The sequence below is a fragment of the Salarias fasciatus genome, chromosome 3 (genome assembly GCF_902148845.1).
Source record: "Salarias fasciatus chromosome 3, fSalaFa1.1, whole genome shotgun sequence".
NCBI classification, from domain to species: Eukaryota; Metazoa; Chordata; class Actinopteri; order Blenniiformes; family Blenniidae; genus Salarias; species Salarias fasciatus.
Window position 1 is genome coordinate 4042097 of NC_043747.1, and position 19239 is coordinate 4061335.

The 19239-nt window shown below is 44.1% G+C and overlaps 3 protein-coding genes across 3 annotated transcripts in view; all 3 read right to left on the bottom strand.

Annotated features, from left to right (window-relative positions):
• Nucleotides 1-19239, bottom strand: part of LOC115408404 (GTPase IMAP family member 7-like) — a 693369-nt gene that overhangs the window by 494363 nt on the left and 179767 nt on the right. The window lies entirely within an intron of this gene.
• The window catches only part of LOC115408325 (uncharacterized), a 354329-nt gene that overhangs the window by 315083 nt on the left and 20007 nt on the right, over nt 1-19239 (bottom strand). The window lies entirely within an intron of this gene.
• LOC115408329 (uncharacterized) overlaps nt 16051-19239 on the bottom strand; it is a 197142-nt gene continuing 193953 nt past the window's right edge. Inside the window, exon 11 of the mRNA XM_030119041.1 lies at nt 16051-18078. Coding sequence (XP_029974901.1) covers nt 17297-18078 — 782 coding nt within the window. The 3' untranslated portion in view covers nt 16051-17296. The remainder of the gene's footprint in view (nt 18079-19239) is intronic.

Below are 19239 nucleotides of genomic sequence, written 5' to 3' on the forward strand. Positions count from 1 at the left end.
CAGCACAGCTGGGCTTCAGACAGGCTGCTGTGTCGATGGATGCAGGGTTTGGTCGTCTAGAAAACAGAAAATGAGCAGACCTCCTCTCTGAGGAGGATCAAAGAGAAACTACATGGCTCTGTGCTGAGGGGGCGGGCCGGGGGTGACTGGAGAGACTTGTTTTTGTTTATTTATTTCATTTTTTGAATCAAACATAAATAAAAATGACAACAATCAATTTTACAGAACTTGTAAAATATACACTATATCTGAATCGCATCGTCTCTTGTAATTTAGGTTCATTTCTCGGAACATATGATGCTGTAACATTGAGTTGATCATTAACAGGTTCCTCAACAGCATTCCATCTTTTACTTCAGGATGAACCTTTATTATTGGGAATATTAAGATATAAAGAAAAGAACAAATATAGTCAGAAATGACTAAATACAAAGTAAACAAAAAAATAAAGCATGAAAGAAATACTTAGACTCAGTATGAGGGGCCGCACAAGACATGATTCATTCTGGCCTCTCACACACATTTATTCACCTCTCACATACATGTATTTTCTCTCTCACATATACATTGTCTTTTGACACACATACATTCTTCTTACACACACATATATATTCTCCTTTCACACACATATGTTCCCCTGACACACATATACATTCAGCTCTCACATACAGATATTGTCACTCTCACACACACATATATTCTCCCTGTGAACAACGATGAGAATCTGCAAATTCTGGATGAATTTGTGATTTGCGGTTTGAGCCTCTCGGGCTTCCGTAGCTACTTGTTGTGTGTTTTCTCAGAATTTTTGACTATCGTCCATGCTTTTCTGAGTGAGGAATATATGTGCCAGTTGTTATTGAAATCATTGGACTGTGTTCTTTGTGTTGAGTAAGTGAAAAGTTGAGTTTAATTTGTGACAGCAAATTCTGTGACTGTTATTTGTCGACAATGGAGTTTTCCTCCCTCCAGTGCAGGGCCAGGCTCCCCTCCGATTGCTCCTCGAACCTTAAAGATTCTTTTCTTGGATCCCAAATAGAGTGCAGAAACAAAGAGTCCCAGTGCAAATTTCAAATGCTGGTCACAATTTATTTGTGCGAACCCTCTAGACAGAATTCTGCTTCTCGCGCACTGACATGGATACAGTGTTCCTCCCATTTTTTCAGCACAACCACTCTGTGCCTGATAAGTAGTTATCTTTCTGCACAGAGATACTCAGAAGTCCTTGCATGAACATTTGTGTGTGTCTGATTAGACGAGCAAGATTATATGAGTCACAAGCTGTATTTTTCCATCACAGTAAATAGAGCAGAAAATAGTAAATTTCCAAAATTCCCCCTCTTGACCTAAGCTAGTCTTAGGTCAACACAGCTTTTACACTTCATATAAGTGCAGTTGGGGTCCTTCAGTCACATCAAAGTCAGGGTCATATTCTGGGTCAGGCTTCATCGTGTATCGGACTTGACCGGAAATCATTCCAGTTACCGTCCTCCTCAAACAAGGACAACGCAGCTGACAAATACTCATAAACACAACAGTGACGTCCCTACAGTGAACAAAACCTTCATCATCAGACCTTCATCCTCACCCCCAGTCCCCAGTTTCTGGGGGTTCGTCCGGTCATGATTACTTTATCAAAAACTACACAAGCAGTTATACAAGCAAGGCTATATGCATTCATATTATAGTACTTTTCCACTAGTATCATATGTAAGCACTCAAATAAAATGTAAGAATTTCAAAAAATCCCATCCGTATTTTAGGCCAACAAAATTAAAATTCCTGCAAAACATAAATTGCTGCATGGTCTGCAAGCATGTCTCTAAATAAATAAATAAATAAATAAATAAATAAAGCCATGTTCAGACATGCAACAGTTTAAAACAAAATAGTGTGATAAGTGTTGATACTCAATCGCCTCGGTGAACAACTCATTTCTCCCAGTCCTGAATTCGTTCCCGTGCTGTCTTCAGGTTAGGAGGCTGGTGTGTCCTCTCCTCAGCTTCCTCCATGATTGAAGCTCTTCAACCTCCAGAGGCCTGTGTGAGAGATGTGATAGCACTTGGGTCCTTTCTCCTTCAGTCTGACAGAGTTGGTCATCCGGGCTGTCACTTCAAACGATCCATCCCATCGTGGCTCTGTCCACCTCTCTTGGGCCTGTGCAGGTCCACGAATCCTAGATTTGTGTCCTCCTCCAAGTATTCATGACCATGATCATGACCAACCTCCTGGTCCTTTAAATGGTCTCTCGGTCTCTGTTTCGAACGGGGTTCGTCCTGGAGGTTGACAGACTGCAGATCTGATGTTACGTAAGTGGAGCTGTGGGATCTGCATCCTCCTCAGAGCTGATATTATCAAGGAAGTTTGAGACACTAATGTGTGAGTGTATGCCCAGAAAATGTTGGTATTTTTACATTTTAGCAGAACTTCTTACAAGCTCGGTGCACTTGTCCCAGCTCTAACAGCTCCCAACAGCCTGATGTGCAGTAAATGCAGCTGTTTCTTTTACTTCATCCTGTCAACAATGGTAATATACCCAACACATGCTAACTGTTAGCATGTCAATGTTTTTTTTCCCATTGCATTAAGCCAGCAGAATTTTTTTTCTATTTTGTATGTTTATTTACTGTGTCTCAAGGCATCATATCCATATGAATAAAATAATTCACCCTTTACATGATGGCACAGGGGTTGAAAAACACTGGCCTACTCCTTCAGTTGGGCCTTGTGCTAGCATGTAGTGTTAACGTTGGCTGCTTGTCAATTCAATTCAATTCAATTCAGCTTTTATTTATGAAGTGCCAATTACAACATGGTTGTTTCTAGACACTTTTACAGAGAAAACCCAACAGATCCACATGAGCAAGCATAAGGACTGTGGAAAGGGAAAACTCCCTTTTAACAGGAAGAAACCTTTGCAGAACCAGGCTCAGAGGAGGAGAACCCTGCAGAACCAGGCTCAGAGGAGGAGAACCCTGCAGAACCAGGCTCAGAGGAGGAGAACCCTGCAGAACCAGGCTCAGAGGTGGCGGCTTTCTGCTGTTCCGGTTGGGGTGAGGGGACAGAAAGAGAAGGAGATAGGACAGTTTCTTGTATCTACATACAATTCATATATAAACACAGGGTACAGAGGCTACAAGAGGAACAATTATCAATGGCATGTAGCAATATAATGGAATTACATTGGAAGGAGAGAAAGAGAAGGGAGCAGAACTGGGAGCCGGTTCCACATGGTAGAACCTGGGGTTCAGTAAACCTCACACCCACTGGGTCCGGGTTACCTCGATTAATCAGTGAAGCAGCTGTTTTGATTGAAGCCCAATTAGAATTGCACCCATTGAATCCAGGCTGTCTCAATGGATCAGCTGATTGATGTTCTGTCTGCCATCCCTCAATCGCAGCTCTAGTCCACCTCAGAGACAGGTTCTTGGTCCAGGGTTTTGGTGTTCTGACTTTTTAGTTTCCCATAGTGGAAAGAGAGAAGGGGGGGGGGGGGGGGGGGGGGGGGGGTCATTTTATTAACATTGAAGTGGACACAGGTTCACAGATTTATACAATAAATCCACGACTCATTTTATGAATCCATGACTCATTGTCCTGCTGAAACCACTCGGACGTTGGCAGGTCTGAAGAGTTTCTCACTTTCCACCATGCTGCGAGTCCAGTCTGGACCAGCTGAACCTGTCACCTGCTGCTCAAGCCACGAGGAATTTGCAATAAAACAACAGCACTTTACCGTAAATTCATGGTTGCCATGCCCAAGGAATTACTGTGATATAGCAGTACTTAGCTGTGGATTTACTGTAAACAAATGTGAAATAAGTACAGTAAATTGCTGTGAAAATATTTACGTTGAATTACTGTGAAAGTAAGTTATTGAAGGGACTTAAGGCAAGATTTGTGAAAAACTACACATGCATTTCCACTTTATTCAGTGCTAATGGGTCGTGAAGCATTAAAAACCTAATATAACAGGCCAATCCACGTATCTGTCTGTTGCCTTATACAGGCTGTGTGCCAAATAATTTGTTGCTGTTCGGGGTCCGAATTTCCCGCGCAATCGTGGGGATGTGACGTAAATTGACGCTGTATGTGCGCTGCCGAACAGGAAGAACATGGCCACCGTGGACACGGACTCAAACACTGCTGGGATCAGGGGCGGGCAGTGTTGCCAACTTGGTGACTTTCTCGCTAAATCTGTATTCTCTGTAAATCTGTATCTAATTCCAAAGCCTCTTGGCGACTTTTTTTGTCAAAAGCGACTAGCGACAAATTTAGGGACTTTTTCTGGTGCTCTGGAGACGTGACAGGACGTCTCCGCTGTCCTCAACTAGCAGCGGGTGCTGCGTGAGCCCCTCCCCCGTCCCAAAGCACTCACAGGCGGCCAGTCTCAGCAGCGCCCCCTGCTGCAGTCAGAGCAGAGAGGAGACCCACACCACTCCTCCACACTTCAAATGAATCGCGTGTGTGCAAAATACGCCGCTGCTCACTTGCTGACAAACCAAGAATCAACAGAAGAAAGTTCATCTGTAGTTCTATTTCTAGTTTCATTTGTCCGCTCTCCCGGTATATTATATATTTGCTCCCGGTCTGTGAATCCAAGCACGAGCCGTCCCTTTAACCAATAATTTGCCGTAAATTTATTTAACAGTGTAATATATTGTAAAATCCATTCCATCATCCAAAATCCATTTCATCATTCATTATCTACTGCTTCTCCCTTTCAGGCTCACCCTGGACAGGTTGCCAGTCTGTCGCAGAGCAGACATATATATATATATACACAGACATACAACCATTCATACCTAGGGGCGATTTAGGGTGACCAATTAACCTGACATGCATGTTTTTGTACCACGGGAGGAAGCCAGAGAAACTGGAAACAACTCAAGCACACGGGGAGAACATGCAAACTCCACACAGAAAGGCCCCATGCCCCGGCCAGTATTTGAACCCACGACCTTCTTGCTGTGAGGCATGAGCGCTAACCACTGCACCACCATGTGGCCTGAAAATCCATTTGTCAATTGTAATTTTACTTCACCCTCAATTTATGCTCAAAAAAGAAAACAGAGCAAAATGATGACTTTTTTTCACTTTTTAATCAAGCTTGCGATAAGTGCAAAGTGAAATATTACATTTAAAAGGAATGCTTCCATGCTTCCAACGTATTCAGAACAAGTATACAAGTTCCTTTAAAAATGTATAAAAATTTGCAACAGCTGCATGGTCCCATCACCACTCCTTCCTCAATCGACAACATCCACGCCCTTGGCTTCATCAGGTCACCTGAAATAAGCAGCTGTATGCTGCAATAAAGATGTGGAATGCTGAATGTGTCATGGAGATGATGAGGAACATTCAATGCTCAAAAAAAAATTATCAGAATCAGAAAAGATGGAGATAACATACAAAATATAACAAAAACATTTTCAACCAAACATTTTCATCTTTTCAACAACTTATATCAGTCTCAAGTAAGATTGCAAAATTCCGGGAATTTTCAAAGTTGGAAACTTTCCTTGGGAATTAACGGGAATAAATGGGAATAAACAGGATTAAATAGGAAATTCACAAAATTGAAGGTTGGCCCTTAACAGGGAACTTAAATATAGTTGGGGGGAATATATTGTAGCACAGTCTTGGCTAAAATAACCAGATTTAATGCAAGGACACTCCTCCATCACATGCACACAGCACACTGCTGACTGCAGGGCTGCTGAGGCCACGCCCCCTACATGCACTGTGCATTCCTCCATCACATGCACAGGTGATTTCTTGAAGCCTGGAGGCCACACTTTTGAACTCAAAGCACAAGACTGTTGAAAACACACATTTGAGCACTATATAAAGTGAAGTAAGTTTTGATAATATCGTGGGGTAAATATATTCACCCCAGCCCTGTTAACTTGCAAATATTAAATAAAAATGTATTAATAGAGCTGTAGTAGCGAACTGGCTGGTAAGTTAGGTGCTAAATGAAAGCTATTTTTCCATTTCATTGACCATTTAAGAGGCTAGCTAGTTATGGTGGTAGCTAGCTCAAATTTGATGCTGTTTCTTCTGCAGATTGGATGGGGGAGGGGAGGGGGTGAGTGTGTGCTCAACATTCATGTTTTGGTTCATTAAAATAATTGTTCATACAAGAATAAAAACTAAAGTTCTACTGAAATAAATCTGTTGAAATGTCATGTTTTTTTATTATTTTGCATGGATGTCTGCTTATGACAAAAAATATTTACATTTATGTTTGAATATGATACAGTTTGTTTAAATTACCCCCAATCTCCAGTTAATTCCCATAAATTCCCAATAATTCCCATAAATTCCCATAATTTCCATAATTTCCATGGAAAGTTTCTAATTTGGAATATTTCCAAAATCCCCCAGCTTAACTTCCCAAGGAAAGTTTTGGGAAATTTACTAGAAATTTTACGCCCCTTTGCAACCTGAGTCTCAAGCATGATGGAGGTTTTGGGCTCTTTGAAGTGTGCCTTTAAAAGACAGAATGAGGTGTAGGTGAACTGTGTGTTTAAGGGTGAGCGTGTGTGTGTGTTGCAGAGGCGGGGTTGCACATAGAATGGGTGTGTGCACGTGATAATGTCTGATAAATCCACGGCAGGTCCCACAATTCAGTGCGGTTCATGTAATTTGCTGTGTTTTTGCGTAGAGAGTCTTAACATAATATTTTGCACTGAAATAACACAATAAAATGTTATGAAATCCCAGTAATAATTAAAACAACAAATAATACAACAGTTTACTGTGATCGCACTGTTTTTATAGTAAACTTCTAAATTAAAGCGTCATACTGTGAACATTAAAGTCAAATCCTGTAAATTAATAATACTGCAATTTAGAGTGAAATTTTGCAGTTGACTATTGTGAAATCCTGGTAATTTTTTACAGTGTACATTTTCTTTGTACATATTCATATATACATATTAATTTAGGCAAATGTATGCATGTGAGAGGATAGTGTGTGTGTGTGTGTGTGTGTGTGTGTGTGTGTGTGTGTGTGTGTGTGTGTGTGTGTGTGTGTGTGTGTGTGTGTGTGTGTGTGTGTGTGTGTGAAAATGAAAATATATGTACCTGAAAGGAGAATATGTGTGTGTGTGTGTAAGCTTGAAAATATACATATGTATATGTAGATGAGGTGTGAGGAGTCACTGCTGATGTTTTTAGCTCAGGATATGCAGCGCTCCTGTGCGATGACTTGGATGGAGGGAAAAGACGTCCCAATGATTATTTTTTTTCTGCTGTCCTCACCACTCTCCCCACATCGTTCCAGTCAGAGGCACTGCAGCCTCCACACCACACAGAGATGCAGTTAGTCAGAATGTTCTCGGAGGTGCATCTGTAGAACATAGTGAGGATGTCCGGGGGCAGGTGGACTCTCCTCATCTAGACCAGGAAGTTCATGCTCTGCTGTGTCCTCTTAACCAAAGACACAGCCTTGAGGGGAGCCTGAGCTGAGGGTGACGACCTGGAGGTCTTCAGCCCGACCCCCACTGACTGTGGTCTGTCAGTGAGGAAGTCTAGCAGCCAGTGGCACAGGGGGGTGTTGAAGCCAGGGATCCCAGATTGTCCTCCAGATGTTGTGGGATGATGGTACTGAATGCTGAACTATGTAATGGGAGCATTGAGGTAGGAACCATATGATGGTGTAAACCTGGTGGGACACAGTGGCCCTCATTTATCAAACGATCTTTCAAACGGGTGTATTTCCGAGCGGTGAGCTCATCGTACGACGGGGCTCACGCAGCATTACAGAAACTTCCGTACCTCGCCGATCTCAGCGTTTGAGTGATCGGGTGTTGATAAATGCGGCGGCTGAATTTGATCGTCACTAACATGTTACGCCCTGAAATATTCATAGTTCCCAAGCCGCGCCCTTTGAGGTCAAACACCGAAAAGGAGCGATTTTGGCGAAAAAAGAAACTTTGGGAGCTGGAAATGGATCCTCTCAGGTCTGAGGTGGAGGGGAATCAGGAGGAGCTCCTTGGAAGAATAAAAACTGAAATTAAAGGAGAATAGAAAAATGCAGTCTGGAGGAAGCCGTTCACGGCAGCTGTGAGCAGCGTCGCCCGGACGAACGGACACCGACTGAGGTCTGAACAGATTATAGGTTCGTTAATTTAACCCTGATATTACAAATAATGAGGCTGATTCATGTTGTACAGCTCAGAGTTTTATTGTTTTGTTTAATTATGTCTCAAAGTCGGACAGCGGCACCGCGGCCAGGTCTCCTCCCCACAACGGTGACGGTCCCACCGAAACACACACACCCAGCACCGGACCCGGTGCCGAACAGGATCCCGGACCGAGCGGGACACAGGATCGAATAGGACCCGGGACTCAGTCCACGAGGGCTGCACCCGCTGCCGGTGCAGCTTAAATGAAAGACAATTTATTGAAGTCTTAATAAAATGTTTGACTAAACGTCCTCTGTCTGGATTTAATCTCCCTTTAGTTCATGTTATTTTCTAGGCTACTGGCTTCACATCACTGATTAAATAAATCATTTGCTAAAATTTAGAGTTTATTTACATTTCAGTAGCAGTTCAGGTCCTGTCTCCTCCGTCCAGACCCAGTGGAGGCTCTGGTTCCCACATCAGCTCCTCTCATGTCGCAAGCACATCAATATCGGCCAGTGCAATATTGTGTAAAACTGCCTAAATAAAGTCACACACCTTTTCGGGGATGAACAGGAACAGCAGCGTTTCCCCCGCTGGATCTGAGCGTCTGAAGCTGCTATGCAGCAGCAGCTGTGCGTCTTTGCGCATTGTTGCGCTCCTCTCTGTGGCAGGATGGACCAGCAGACTTATTGAAAGTTAAAAATCCTTTATTAATCCCACAAAGAAGAATTTTATTAGCTATCCCGTAAGGACGTGATTTTATTTTTTATTTATTTATTTTTTATCTGTCCTGAATGTGTGCTGTTTGTGCTTTATGGGTGTTTGAGATGTGCTTTATAATTATTTTCACGCTCCGCCACGTTTCTCTGCGCTGCACCGCAAGTCCGCACTGACAAGAACTTGCGTACACGATGTCAGAGCTGTCGTGAGATTTCATCTTTCCGAACGATCACGACCAAATTGATAAATAACCAACCCGTCTTTCATATGGACGTATGACGGGTGTACGCCCATATACCGCCATACGACCGTTTGATAAATGAGGGCCATTAAGAGGACGGACACATGTGAATGTATGGGCTGAGCAGCGGTGTTATTAAAGAGCCTGTAAAGAGCACACATGTCTCTGGTATGTCTATTACTGCACCTAGACATAACAGCACATCAAGAGGTCCAGAGGACAGCGCAGTATGATGGAGTCCCTGTTTTCAAACAACCCACCGGAGAACTTTGATTTGAGTGAATACTTGTCATGGCCCAACTGGAGTCGCCGTTTCGAAAGGTTTCATGTGGCGTCGGGACTAGACCAGAAAGACGAGAGCTCCCGGGAAAACCCGCCCATTTTTATAAAAACCAGCCCAATTCGGCCAAACCCATGAGATAGCGCCAAAACATTACACACACAACAGAAAACACTTCCTAAGCATACAAACCTTCACATAGTGACCATAACGAGGATAAACAACTGTATAAGACAATGCAAGTAACACCTCTCTGTTGCCACAATACAACAACAATGCATTTCAAAACCAGCTCCTGCTCTCTCTCATGTGCACAGCGCGGCTCTCACATGCACGCGCGCACACACGCGGACACACACGCACATCCTAATGAAATTATCTTACCTTCATGAAGAATCGGGCTGAAGTTCCATTTCTTCTTTTTTATTACTTCGAACGTTGAACTCGCCAATTACCGTATTGGCCCGAATATAAGACGATGTTTTTTTCCAGAAATTGCATCCTCAAAAGTGGGGTCGTGTTATAATCGCGGACTTACGGTAGATGGTCAATACGCATCCGCGCCGCTAGATGGAGCCAAAGTATCACTGAGCAGAGAGCGAGTGGAGCGATGAAATGAGATCAAATGATCTGATGAAAAATGGCGGATCATCTGGAACAAAGGGGCTGAACGCTGGACAACTGAGCAACAGCAGAGGAGAAGTTATGATACCAACTTTAAACTGATGGTGATCAACGCAGCGGAGTCATCAAACTACTGCCAAGCTGCAGGAGATCTGGTGTAGCAGAGCCTCGTTCTTATTGGAGAGCACAGAAAAAACGCCTCCAGATGCTAACGCTATGAGAAAAGCTTTCCGTGGTCCTGAGAGCGACGCTTCAGAGAGACTGATAGAAGGGAGAGTGAATACGTCTCTGAAAAACGGAAAGACGGAATGCCCACCACCAGAGCCTGATTCAGCTGAAGGCACTGGAAAGTTATTTACATCATTTATGCAGTTTTGACCCCTTGAGGTTCTTATTTGTTGCTTATTGTTTCTTATTTTGAGAAAGAGAATATATTTTTTCATTTTATATCTCGTGAAATGTTATCTCAGTTGTGAGTTTTTGAGTTTAGAATAATTGTATAATAAGTTGTTTTATGAGCGACCTTACTGTCTTCAACATTTTTTTTTTTTTTCCCAAAATGATCTTTGAAAAATAGGGGTCGTGTTATAATCGGAGTCATCTTATATTCGGGCCAATACGGTAATAGGGAAACCAGTTCTTCCAAAACACGGGCTCCGCTCCGGGTTCTGGACACTTCTCCTCCGCTAGCTAGCTGCTGCGTTCAGGTGACTGGAGCTGCTGCGGAAAACTGAAACTCGGTCGTTCACATGAAGGCAGCGGAGACAGCTGGACTCAGGAGACACTCAGGAGACACGTGAAGGAAGCAGGGACTATTTGCAGAAAGGAACGGCTCTCAGACAGCTGTGAACCGGCTCTCGTCGTTCACTTAAAAGAGCCGTTCAAACGAACGGCTCGTTCATTGAACGTCACAGTAACTGTCTGTGGAGAATCACAATGGTTGCTGCAGACTACTGGTTTTTCGTATCTGCCGCCTTGCAGTCGTCTCAGCGCGGTACACAGTGGAGGGGGGCGTGCCGCGTTTCTGCACCGGCCGCGGAAGAGCGGACAGACGTGATTTCCGTGAAAAATTCTGCTATCGCGGAACTTGGGCTCCCGCCCAAGTCTGATTTTTCCAGCCAAGGAGTTAAAACCAGCCCAATTTTTACATGCCCGCCCAAGGCTCTTTTTCCCAGCCCAATGACTTTTAAAGTAGAACCCACCCAATCTGGCAACACTGGTGAAGTGTGATTTCTCCTGACCGGTTGTTACGATGTTCACGCTCTTTTCGCCTTTCTCCGCCACACTTCGGCCCATTGGGATGTTAAACGTGAGGGGGACTTCATCCATGTTAACAATATGATCCGGTGTCACGCTGTGCTCAGTGACTTGCTTTTTAAGAAACTCATGGAAACTGTCGATCTTGGCTTTGAAGTCTGCTGGCAGTTTCTGCGACACTGTTGTTCGTGCTCTGATATTCATTTGCTTGGCAACGACCTGAGCGTGGAGGCGTAACTGCACTGTGGACAAGCCTCTCCCGGCAGCACGTTGTTCAAGCACCCATTTGTGAACTCGTTCCTCCAGCTGTGGCCATCTAGCTTTTAGTCCGCGGTTAGCATTTTTTTGTTGTCTTCATTGCAGTCAGAGTATCCTCTGCTTTTCGCCAGTCCCTCACAAGTTTCTCGCTCACTCCAAACTTTCTCTCTGCTGCTCGATTGCCATTTTCAGCTGCATATTTAACTACTTGCAGTTTATAATCTGCAGAATATGATTTTCTTTTGGGAATCATTTGTGTTCTGTGTTTCTCCGTTGTCCAAGCAAGCTAATGTTTACGATATATATTTTGAGAGGTTCCAGAGTGACAGGAGCAGATATTGACACACAATCTGAGAGCGCCCTCTGGCGGCTGTGAGTGTGGGGGGAAAAACATATCATATATAAGTCGCTCTGGAGTACAAGTCGCGGGACCAGTCTCACCATGAGAAAAAGTGCGACTTATAATCTGGAAAATACGGTACTCAAAAGAACTGCACGGCCCACTCACCAGAGCAGAGAAACCCTTATGTGGCCCCAGTGGAGAAGCACTGCAAGTGAAAGGTCAGTTCAATGCAGTCATGAAATACAAAGACAAAATGACAACACAGGCTGTGCATGTCATTCAGAGACTGTCTACCCCCCTGTACACAACACCCCCTGTTAGGCTTTCCAGCTATTTCAGCATTAGGCCTGCTGCATCTTGCAGACAGTGTGAAAGAGTTAGAGGCTGACATGAAAAAAATGTACCCCAAAGTCTTCACTGGTCTGGGCCTGCTAAAAGGGGAGTACAAAATAAAACTGAAAGAAGGTGCCAAGCCATATGCATTGTCGCTGCCGCGACGAGTCCCACTGCCACTGCATGACAAAGTTAAGGCAGAGCTGGAGAGAATGGAGAAGATGGGCGTGATTGAGGCCATTGAGGAGCCAACAGAGTGGTGTGCGGGGATGGTGGTCGCCCCTGAGCCCAATGAAAAAGTCAGAATCTGCTCGGATATGACTCACCTGAATGAGTTTGTTTGTAGAGAGCGCCACATACTGCCCGCTGCAGAAGAGATGTTGGCCAATTTTTCAGGTGCGACAGTCTTCACAAAACTGTATACTACATCTGGATTTTGGCAGGTACCGCTACACGCAGAATCAGTCCCCTTGACCACGTTTATAACCCCGTTTGGAAGATACTGCTACAAAAGGTTGCCATTTGGAATCTCATTTACACTGGAACACTTTCAAAAGAGACTCACTCAGATGCTGTCAGGACTTGAGGGAACCGTATGTCACGCAGACAACATACTGGTTTTCGGGTCTATGCGAGAACAACATGACCAAAGACTGCACCACGTGTTGGAGTGGATCCAGCAGGAGGGCCTGACTCTCAACAATGACAAGTGCCAGTTTGCTGTTGAAAAAGTCATGTTTTTGGGGCACATTGTCACAGCACAGGGCATTGAGGCAGACCCTGGCAAAATCAAGGCGATCAGAGAGATGCCCATGTCATGCCTAAAAATGACTGCCCCCAACGGGAACACACATCAACGTGTTTCTGTGTTTCCCCACTGCTCACATACGATGTGCGAATGTTTCATAAAGTATTCTTCATGAACATTTCTAAGAGTATGTTTTTACAAATTACACACACAAACCATTATATCAACAGACATCCCTCAGTTACAGGAGGCAGTCACTTTTTGGCAGCTGAGTGATGTGAGGAGTGACACTGACCACTTCGAGGGAGGTGAAGGTGATATTCACAGAATTTGCAGGACTGAAAGCAGAGGAGATCAGGCAGTTGCATGTACAATGATTCTGGTCAGTGTCATCCCTCATATCAGTCAGTTAGGGTCACTTTTATGCAAGCAGCTGGCGAAAAGTGACTGTGCCCCGTAACTGAGGGATGTCTGTTGATATAAAAGCAACCAACAGGTGATTGGCATCCAGTGGCATTCATCTCACGCAGCATGACAAATGCAGAGCGCAGATATGCCCAAATCGAAAAAGAGGCACTCGCACTGACCTGGGCTTACGAACGGTTTCAGTCTTACCTGGTAGGAATGGACTTTTTGATTCAGACAGATCATAAGCCACTCATTTCCCTACTGGGCAGCAGTAGGTGAGCTCAGGGAGGACAGAAACCTCCCGTAGAGCAGAAGGGCAAAAGCTCGACTTCAGTAATCCTGAAGATCTCTGAAATGCAAACATCTTCTTCTTCTTCTTTGGAGCGGGTGGCGACCAACAACTTAGGTGCACAGCACCATCTACTGTGTTTCTTGTTGAATGTACTGCAGTTTAAATCCTGATCGCCGTATTCACTTCAGAAATCTGTAAAACCGCAATAACATGTATTTTGCGACCCCGGGCTGTTGTGGAGGAGTGGCATGAGCACACCATTTGTCGCTGTTAAGGAAGCAGTGCGTTAACGCGTTATTAACGATTAAAGCCGTTTGAGGAGCGGCTATACACATAGCCCCGTCTGCTAACAGTGCTAACACTGTTAACGACGTAGCGGAGACGGGGGAGTATACTGAGGCCTTTAACGTGCCCAGCCCTACTTCTAGCACGTAGAGCCATTCTTTTCAAGTGGAAAGACCCCAACCCTCCTGTGCATTCACAGTGGTTGCAAGATGCAACAGGCATATTTGCATATGTAGCGGGTCCCAGCTCAGTCTCCGCTGGCAGATATATGGATAATCCTTAGAAAGGAGCGCTCTGGAAATGTTGAAAATATTACAGAGAAATCAGCAATGCAGGACAACTGTTGCTTATTCTCCATCCATCCAGATTATGTTTATTAACATCTTCATCTTAACTCTGTAACTGCATTAATGATTGATTTTCTGTTATTCTGTCTGCTGGGTATTAAAGCACAAGCACACATCACCGGGGAAACATATTGCTTCATAAACATCTGTGGTCACATACACCGTGGGTAACTGACCTGTAAATGTTGAAAATATTACAGAGAAATCAGGACAACTGCTGCTCATCCTCCATCCATCTGGATGAGGAGGCTTCACTCTGCTGGACGGTGCTGCCCCCCTGTGTCCATTTGGAGAACAGCATGTCATTGTGCACTTTAATGTGTTTCTCATCAAGAATCCATCAGAATAAAGTAAAATACCATTGTAATGGGAGGAAAGGAAACAAAAAGTAATAATCTCAACAAAACACATATTTTGTGAGAATTACATATATGTACAAAGAAAATATATGCACGTAAGAGAAGTATGTATGTAGGGATGTGTGTGAGTGAGTATAGTGGAAAAGGAAGTTCATCATTTATTGTGCTGTGATTGGCTGAGAAGCTCCAGTGGGCGGGTCGTGTTCAGGTCATAGTCAGCGTGGCAGATGGAGACGACTCTGGTGTCCTGCAGCAAGCCACTGGGGTCTTAACAAATATTTTATCATCCCCAGAAGCGGTGCCATCCTTCTCCTCCTCGCTTGAGCGGCAGGTCACCGGTACGCCAACATGGTCCAGAATGGGTTGAGACCGCTTCTCAGTCCTGACTGGAGCGTGCTGTGGAAAACTGAAACTCGGAGACGTGGTCAGTCGCTCACATGAAGGCAGCGCTGACAGCTCGGACTCATCAGGCACACAGGAGACACGTGAAGGACACCGGGACAGTTTCAGACCGGGGGGGGGGGGGGGGGGGGGGGGGGGTCAGTTTTAAGCTCTCATGTGGTTCTTTAATTTGTTTAATGACAAATATTTAACAGATGTTTTTCTGATACACATTACATTGCGGCTGACCTTGTACGTCGTCCCCAGAAAAGAGCTTCAAAATGCTGCTACGTGTCCTTTAACTGAGCATTTTATGCTGTGTGTGCGCATGCGTGCGTGTGTTCCATTACTAAAACCTTTATAAAGCCGTCAATACGGTGTTTCAAATTAACTGGTTTCCTTGCTAACTGGTGACTGACTTCCTTTAGCACTTCCTGTTGCTGCTGCTAGTAGCACTGCTAGCTGCTAGTCCAGCCACATTGATCTGTAATTTATAGACTTCCAGCAAGGATGAGTACATGGTTTATGTTTTGATCTCAAATGAGTGCTTTTCTTTATCCAATAGTTCCTTTTGTTTCGTTTATTCTATACAAAAACGGTAATTTCCGCGTTTGCTGCTGTCTGGGACCCTGTTCAGCTGATTCTCTCCTCCCGAGGCGGCGGAATAACAACAAATAGGAAAAAATTTATGTCCGTGAGGTCGTGCATTGTGTTTTATTTTGAAACTTCCGGTGTAACTTCCTGTAAGGTGCTTTCTTAACGACAGTAAATTTACGAGGTGGGCGTGGCCAGATGCGTTCAAGTTCATCACGGAAAATAGGCTGTCAAAAACAGGCTGTTCTGAAGAAGGCTCCTCAGAGCCAGTTTTTAGACCCTCAAACTCCGAACAGAGGACGAATTTGGGGCAAACAAACTTATATACTATGTTTTTGGGCGTCCGTGACCTATATGACGTGGCTGAAAAATAGCATAATATGACTCCTTTAAAGCACATTTGTCCCTTCAAATCCATTGAGAATGTTGACAATCAGGAATGTCCACAATTTAGTCCTTTAATTCCAAGATGATGAACTTTATTAATGTGTTGGTGAAGGTGAAGCAGAGCAGCAGTGACTCCAGCAGATTAATACTGATTATAATAGAAAGCATTGCTCCAGAAAATCAACAATATATGAACTCTTACTGACTCTGAGTTAACATTGGACAGTTCAATGAAACTGTTTCCTCATCTGATTCATCATTTCCGCTCACTGCAGCTGACGAGAGAAGAGAGACGTTTCCTGTCTATTCCTGGCTGAATTAAAACACACCTTCTTAGAGAAAGGCCAACAAATTCATCTTTAAAGGATTAAAACACACAAAACTACAAAAGTCAAAGTCTCCCTATGCGCAAGTGCATTAGGCAGCGCCTATCTCCGTTTCGTAACCCCAGGCCACACAGCTACTACTGTGAGTAGTGAAAGCTAAAGTGGGGGGGTTAGACCTCTGGTAGCTCTGTGTGTTTGACCCTCTACCCCATTCTATATATGCCGAGCACCTGGCCAGAAGGCAGTAGGTACCATTTTTAAGGTCTTTGGTATGACCCGGTCAAGATGTGAATCCACAACCCTGTGAGGCAGATGCTCTACCACTAGGCCATCACTCCGGTCGCAAAACTACAAAAGAGAACATTTTCTAACCCATGAAAATTAAATAATCAAATAAAAACAACAATAAATTTTGAAAGGAAATAAAAACAGAATAGAAATAAAAATTAAGCTCCAAAGAAATTAACCCTAACCCTATGAATAAAAAAATTACAAATCTACAAAAGACTCAAGACCCCAAGTTCAGGAATGAGAAAATTATAATGCTGAATTTTAAGTACCGTATAAAGAAAAACATCTCATATTATCCAAATTTTGAAAGCTTAAGGTTAAAAACTCCAGAAGAAAAAGAAATACAATTCCAATCAAGAAACAATTAATGTAAAAGACAGTAGGGAACAAGAAAAGGAAAAGAAAAAAAAAATCACAAAATATTTTGGAAGGCATGGGAACAGACTTTTTAGAAATTTCAGTAACACTTGAAGCACCTGGTATAACACATAACACACTTTATAACCCACTATACAGCATAGGATTAGGGTAAGGTGCTGGCATAGTGATCATTTATGAGTGTTTGTAACTATAGCTGCACATGTTATAATGACATTATAATGCTTTATAAATGTACTCATAATGTGTTACACTGGGTGCTTCAAGTAAAGTGTTACCGAGACATTTGTGTCACAGCCATTATAGCTACTCTAACCAGTTCCTCAATGCCAAAAAAAGCTTCCTAACAAGCCCCCGTTGTGAGTCCACATTTCGTCTGGCCTGGTTTCTGATCTCCTCTGGTGGCAGGTTTTCTGGAGATGACTGCCTGATTTGCTCCTCCTCTCTCTGGATTTCTCTCTCCACAGCTTGCAGCATGTCGTTGGTGTAGCATTGGCCGTTTCTTTCCACCGTTAGCTTGTCGATGGTCTTCAGTAACTCTTCCCTCTGGAAGCGGTTGCTCCTGCAGTCGTTCTGCGGCGTGTTGTTGTTCCAGTATTTGTTGTCGAAGACGTGGCACCGGCCGCCACACCTGTTCACCAGGTCGCTCAGCTTTTGATTCTGTCTGATGAACTCCTCGATTTTCTTCCCTTCATCTAGCTGGTCGCCAGAAGTGAAGACGACCACGGCGTATTTCAGAATGTCTTCAGAGAAATACTCACATATTCTGCTGATGACGGCGTCCTCCTGCTCTGAGAATTTCTCAACTTTCAGCACGATGAGAAAGGCGTGAATTCCAGGAGCACACTCTGTAATGCACTTCATGATCTCAGGCTTCAAAGGTTCCTCTGCCTTTTCTGTGTCTAAAAAACCAGGCGTGTCGACCAAAGTGATCTTTCTGTCACTGACATCTCTGGTTTCAGATTGACATGTGGCAGTTCCAGAATCAGAAGTATGATGTGCAGTGAACAAGTTCTCTCCAAGTATGATGTTAGCGAGGCTGCTTTTCCCACTGCCAGTTTTTCCAAGCAGGACGATCCGCTTTGACTCTGAGGGAGAAAAGAGACTCTGTTCAAGCATATCTGGATCTTTAATGATGTGTTTTATTAAAGCAATTTGAAATGAAGTAAAGGAGTATGCCATGTCGTACGAGAAAAGATAAGGAGGAAACAGATAAAGAAACTGTTTTTGTAAACGGACAATGTGACGCTATTGGTAGATGCTGGCGGACTGACGACGTATCTGGTCTAAAACCACAGATCGATGCTGTACTCCTACATTTTGTTCTGATCTCGTTTACATCAAGTTTCAATTTTCCATTTATTTGTCACAAACAACTTCAAAACACCCCCCATGATAAATAATAGAATAATAAATAATTTTTTTTTTTTTTTTTTTTTTTAGCTTTGTATCATGTCTTTTTAACATCTGTTTAACTCCAGTGTTTCCTCAGGGGGGTTCTTCACACCGGGAGTTGGTCCTGGTCCTCTGCTGGGGTCGCTGCGCTCGAGTCCTCTGGTCCTGGCTGGCCTGGGGGTCTCCACACCTTGGTGTGCGGGATCCCGTTGGTCTGACGGGGTCGGGGGTTGAGCGCTGGTGCCCCAGTACTAATGACCTTCGTCTTCTCCTGGTGTGAACGGCCCCACTGGTAGTGTTTTCCCATGATGCTTAGTGCCATGCCATGTCTCCTCTGCCTTGCTATGGGCATAAATTGGGCGTGTGTGTGTGTTTGTGTGTTTGTGTGTATGTGCGTGTGCGTGTGCGTGTGGTGTACACTTATTGATGGTGCGGCTTTTTTTTTTTTTTTTTTTTTTTTTTTACTGTTAAGCACTTTGCGTTGTTTTTATTATCATGAAAAGTGCTATACAAATAAATAAAGTTTGAAGTTTGAATAGAACAACGACTGCTACGTCGCCTGGTATGGTGCAGAAAGGGCCCCACCCTGGAGCCAGGCCCAGGGGTTGGGGCTCGAATGCGTGCACCTGGTGGCCGGGCCTTTGCCCACCGGGCAGGTCTTAGCCTGAAGGGACGACGCAGGTCCAGCGGACTCACCACCTGCTGAGGGAACTGTAGAGGCCGGATGCAGTGTGGATTGGGTGGCAGCCGGCAACAGGGTGACCCACGACCCGATCCCCAGACAAAAAGACTGGCTCTTGGGACATGGGATGTCACCTCATCAGAGTTGAAGGAGCCTGAGCTTGTGAGACAGG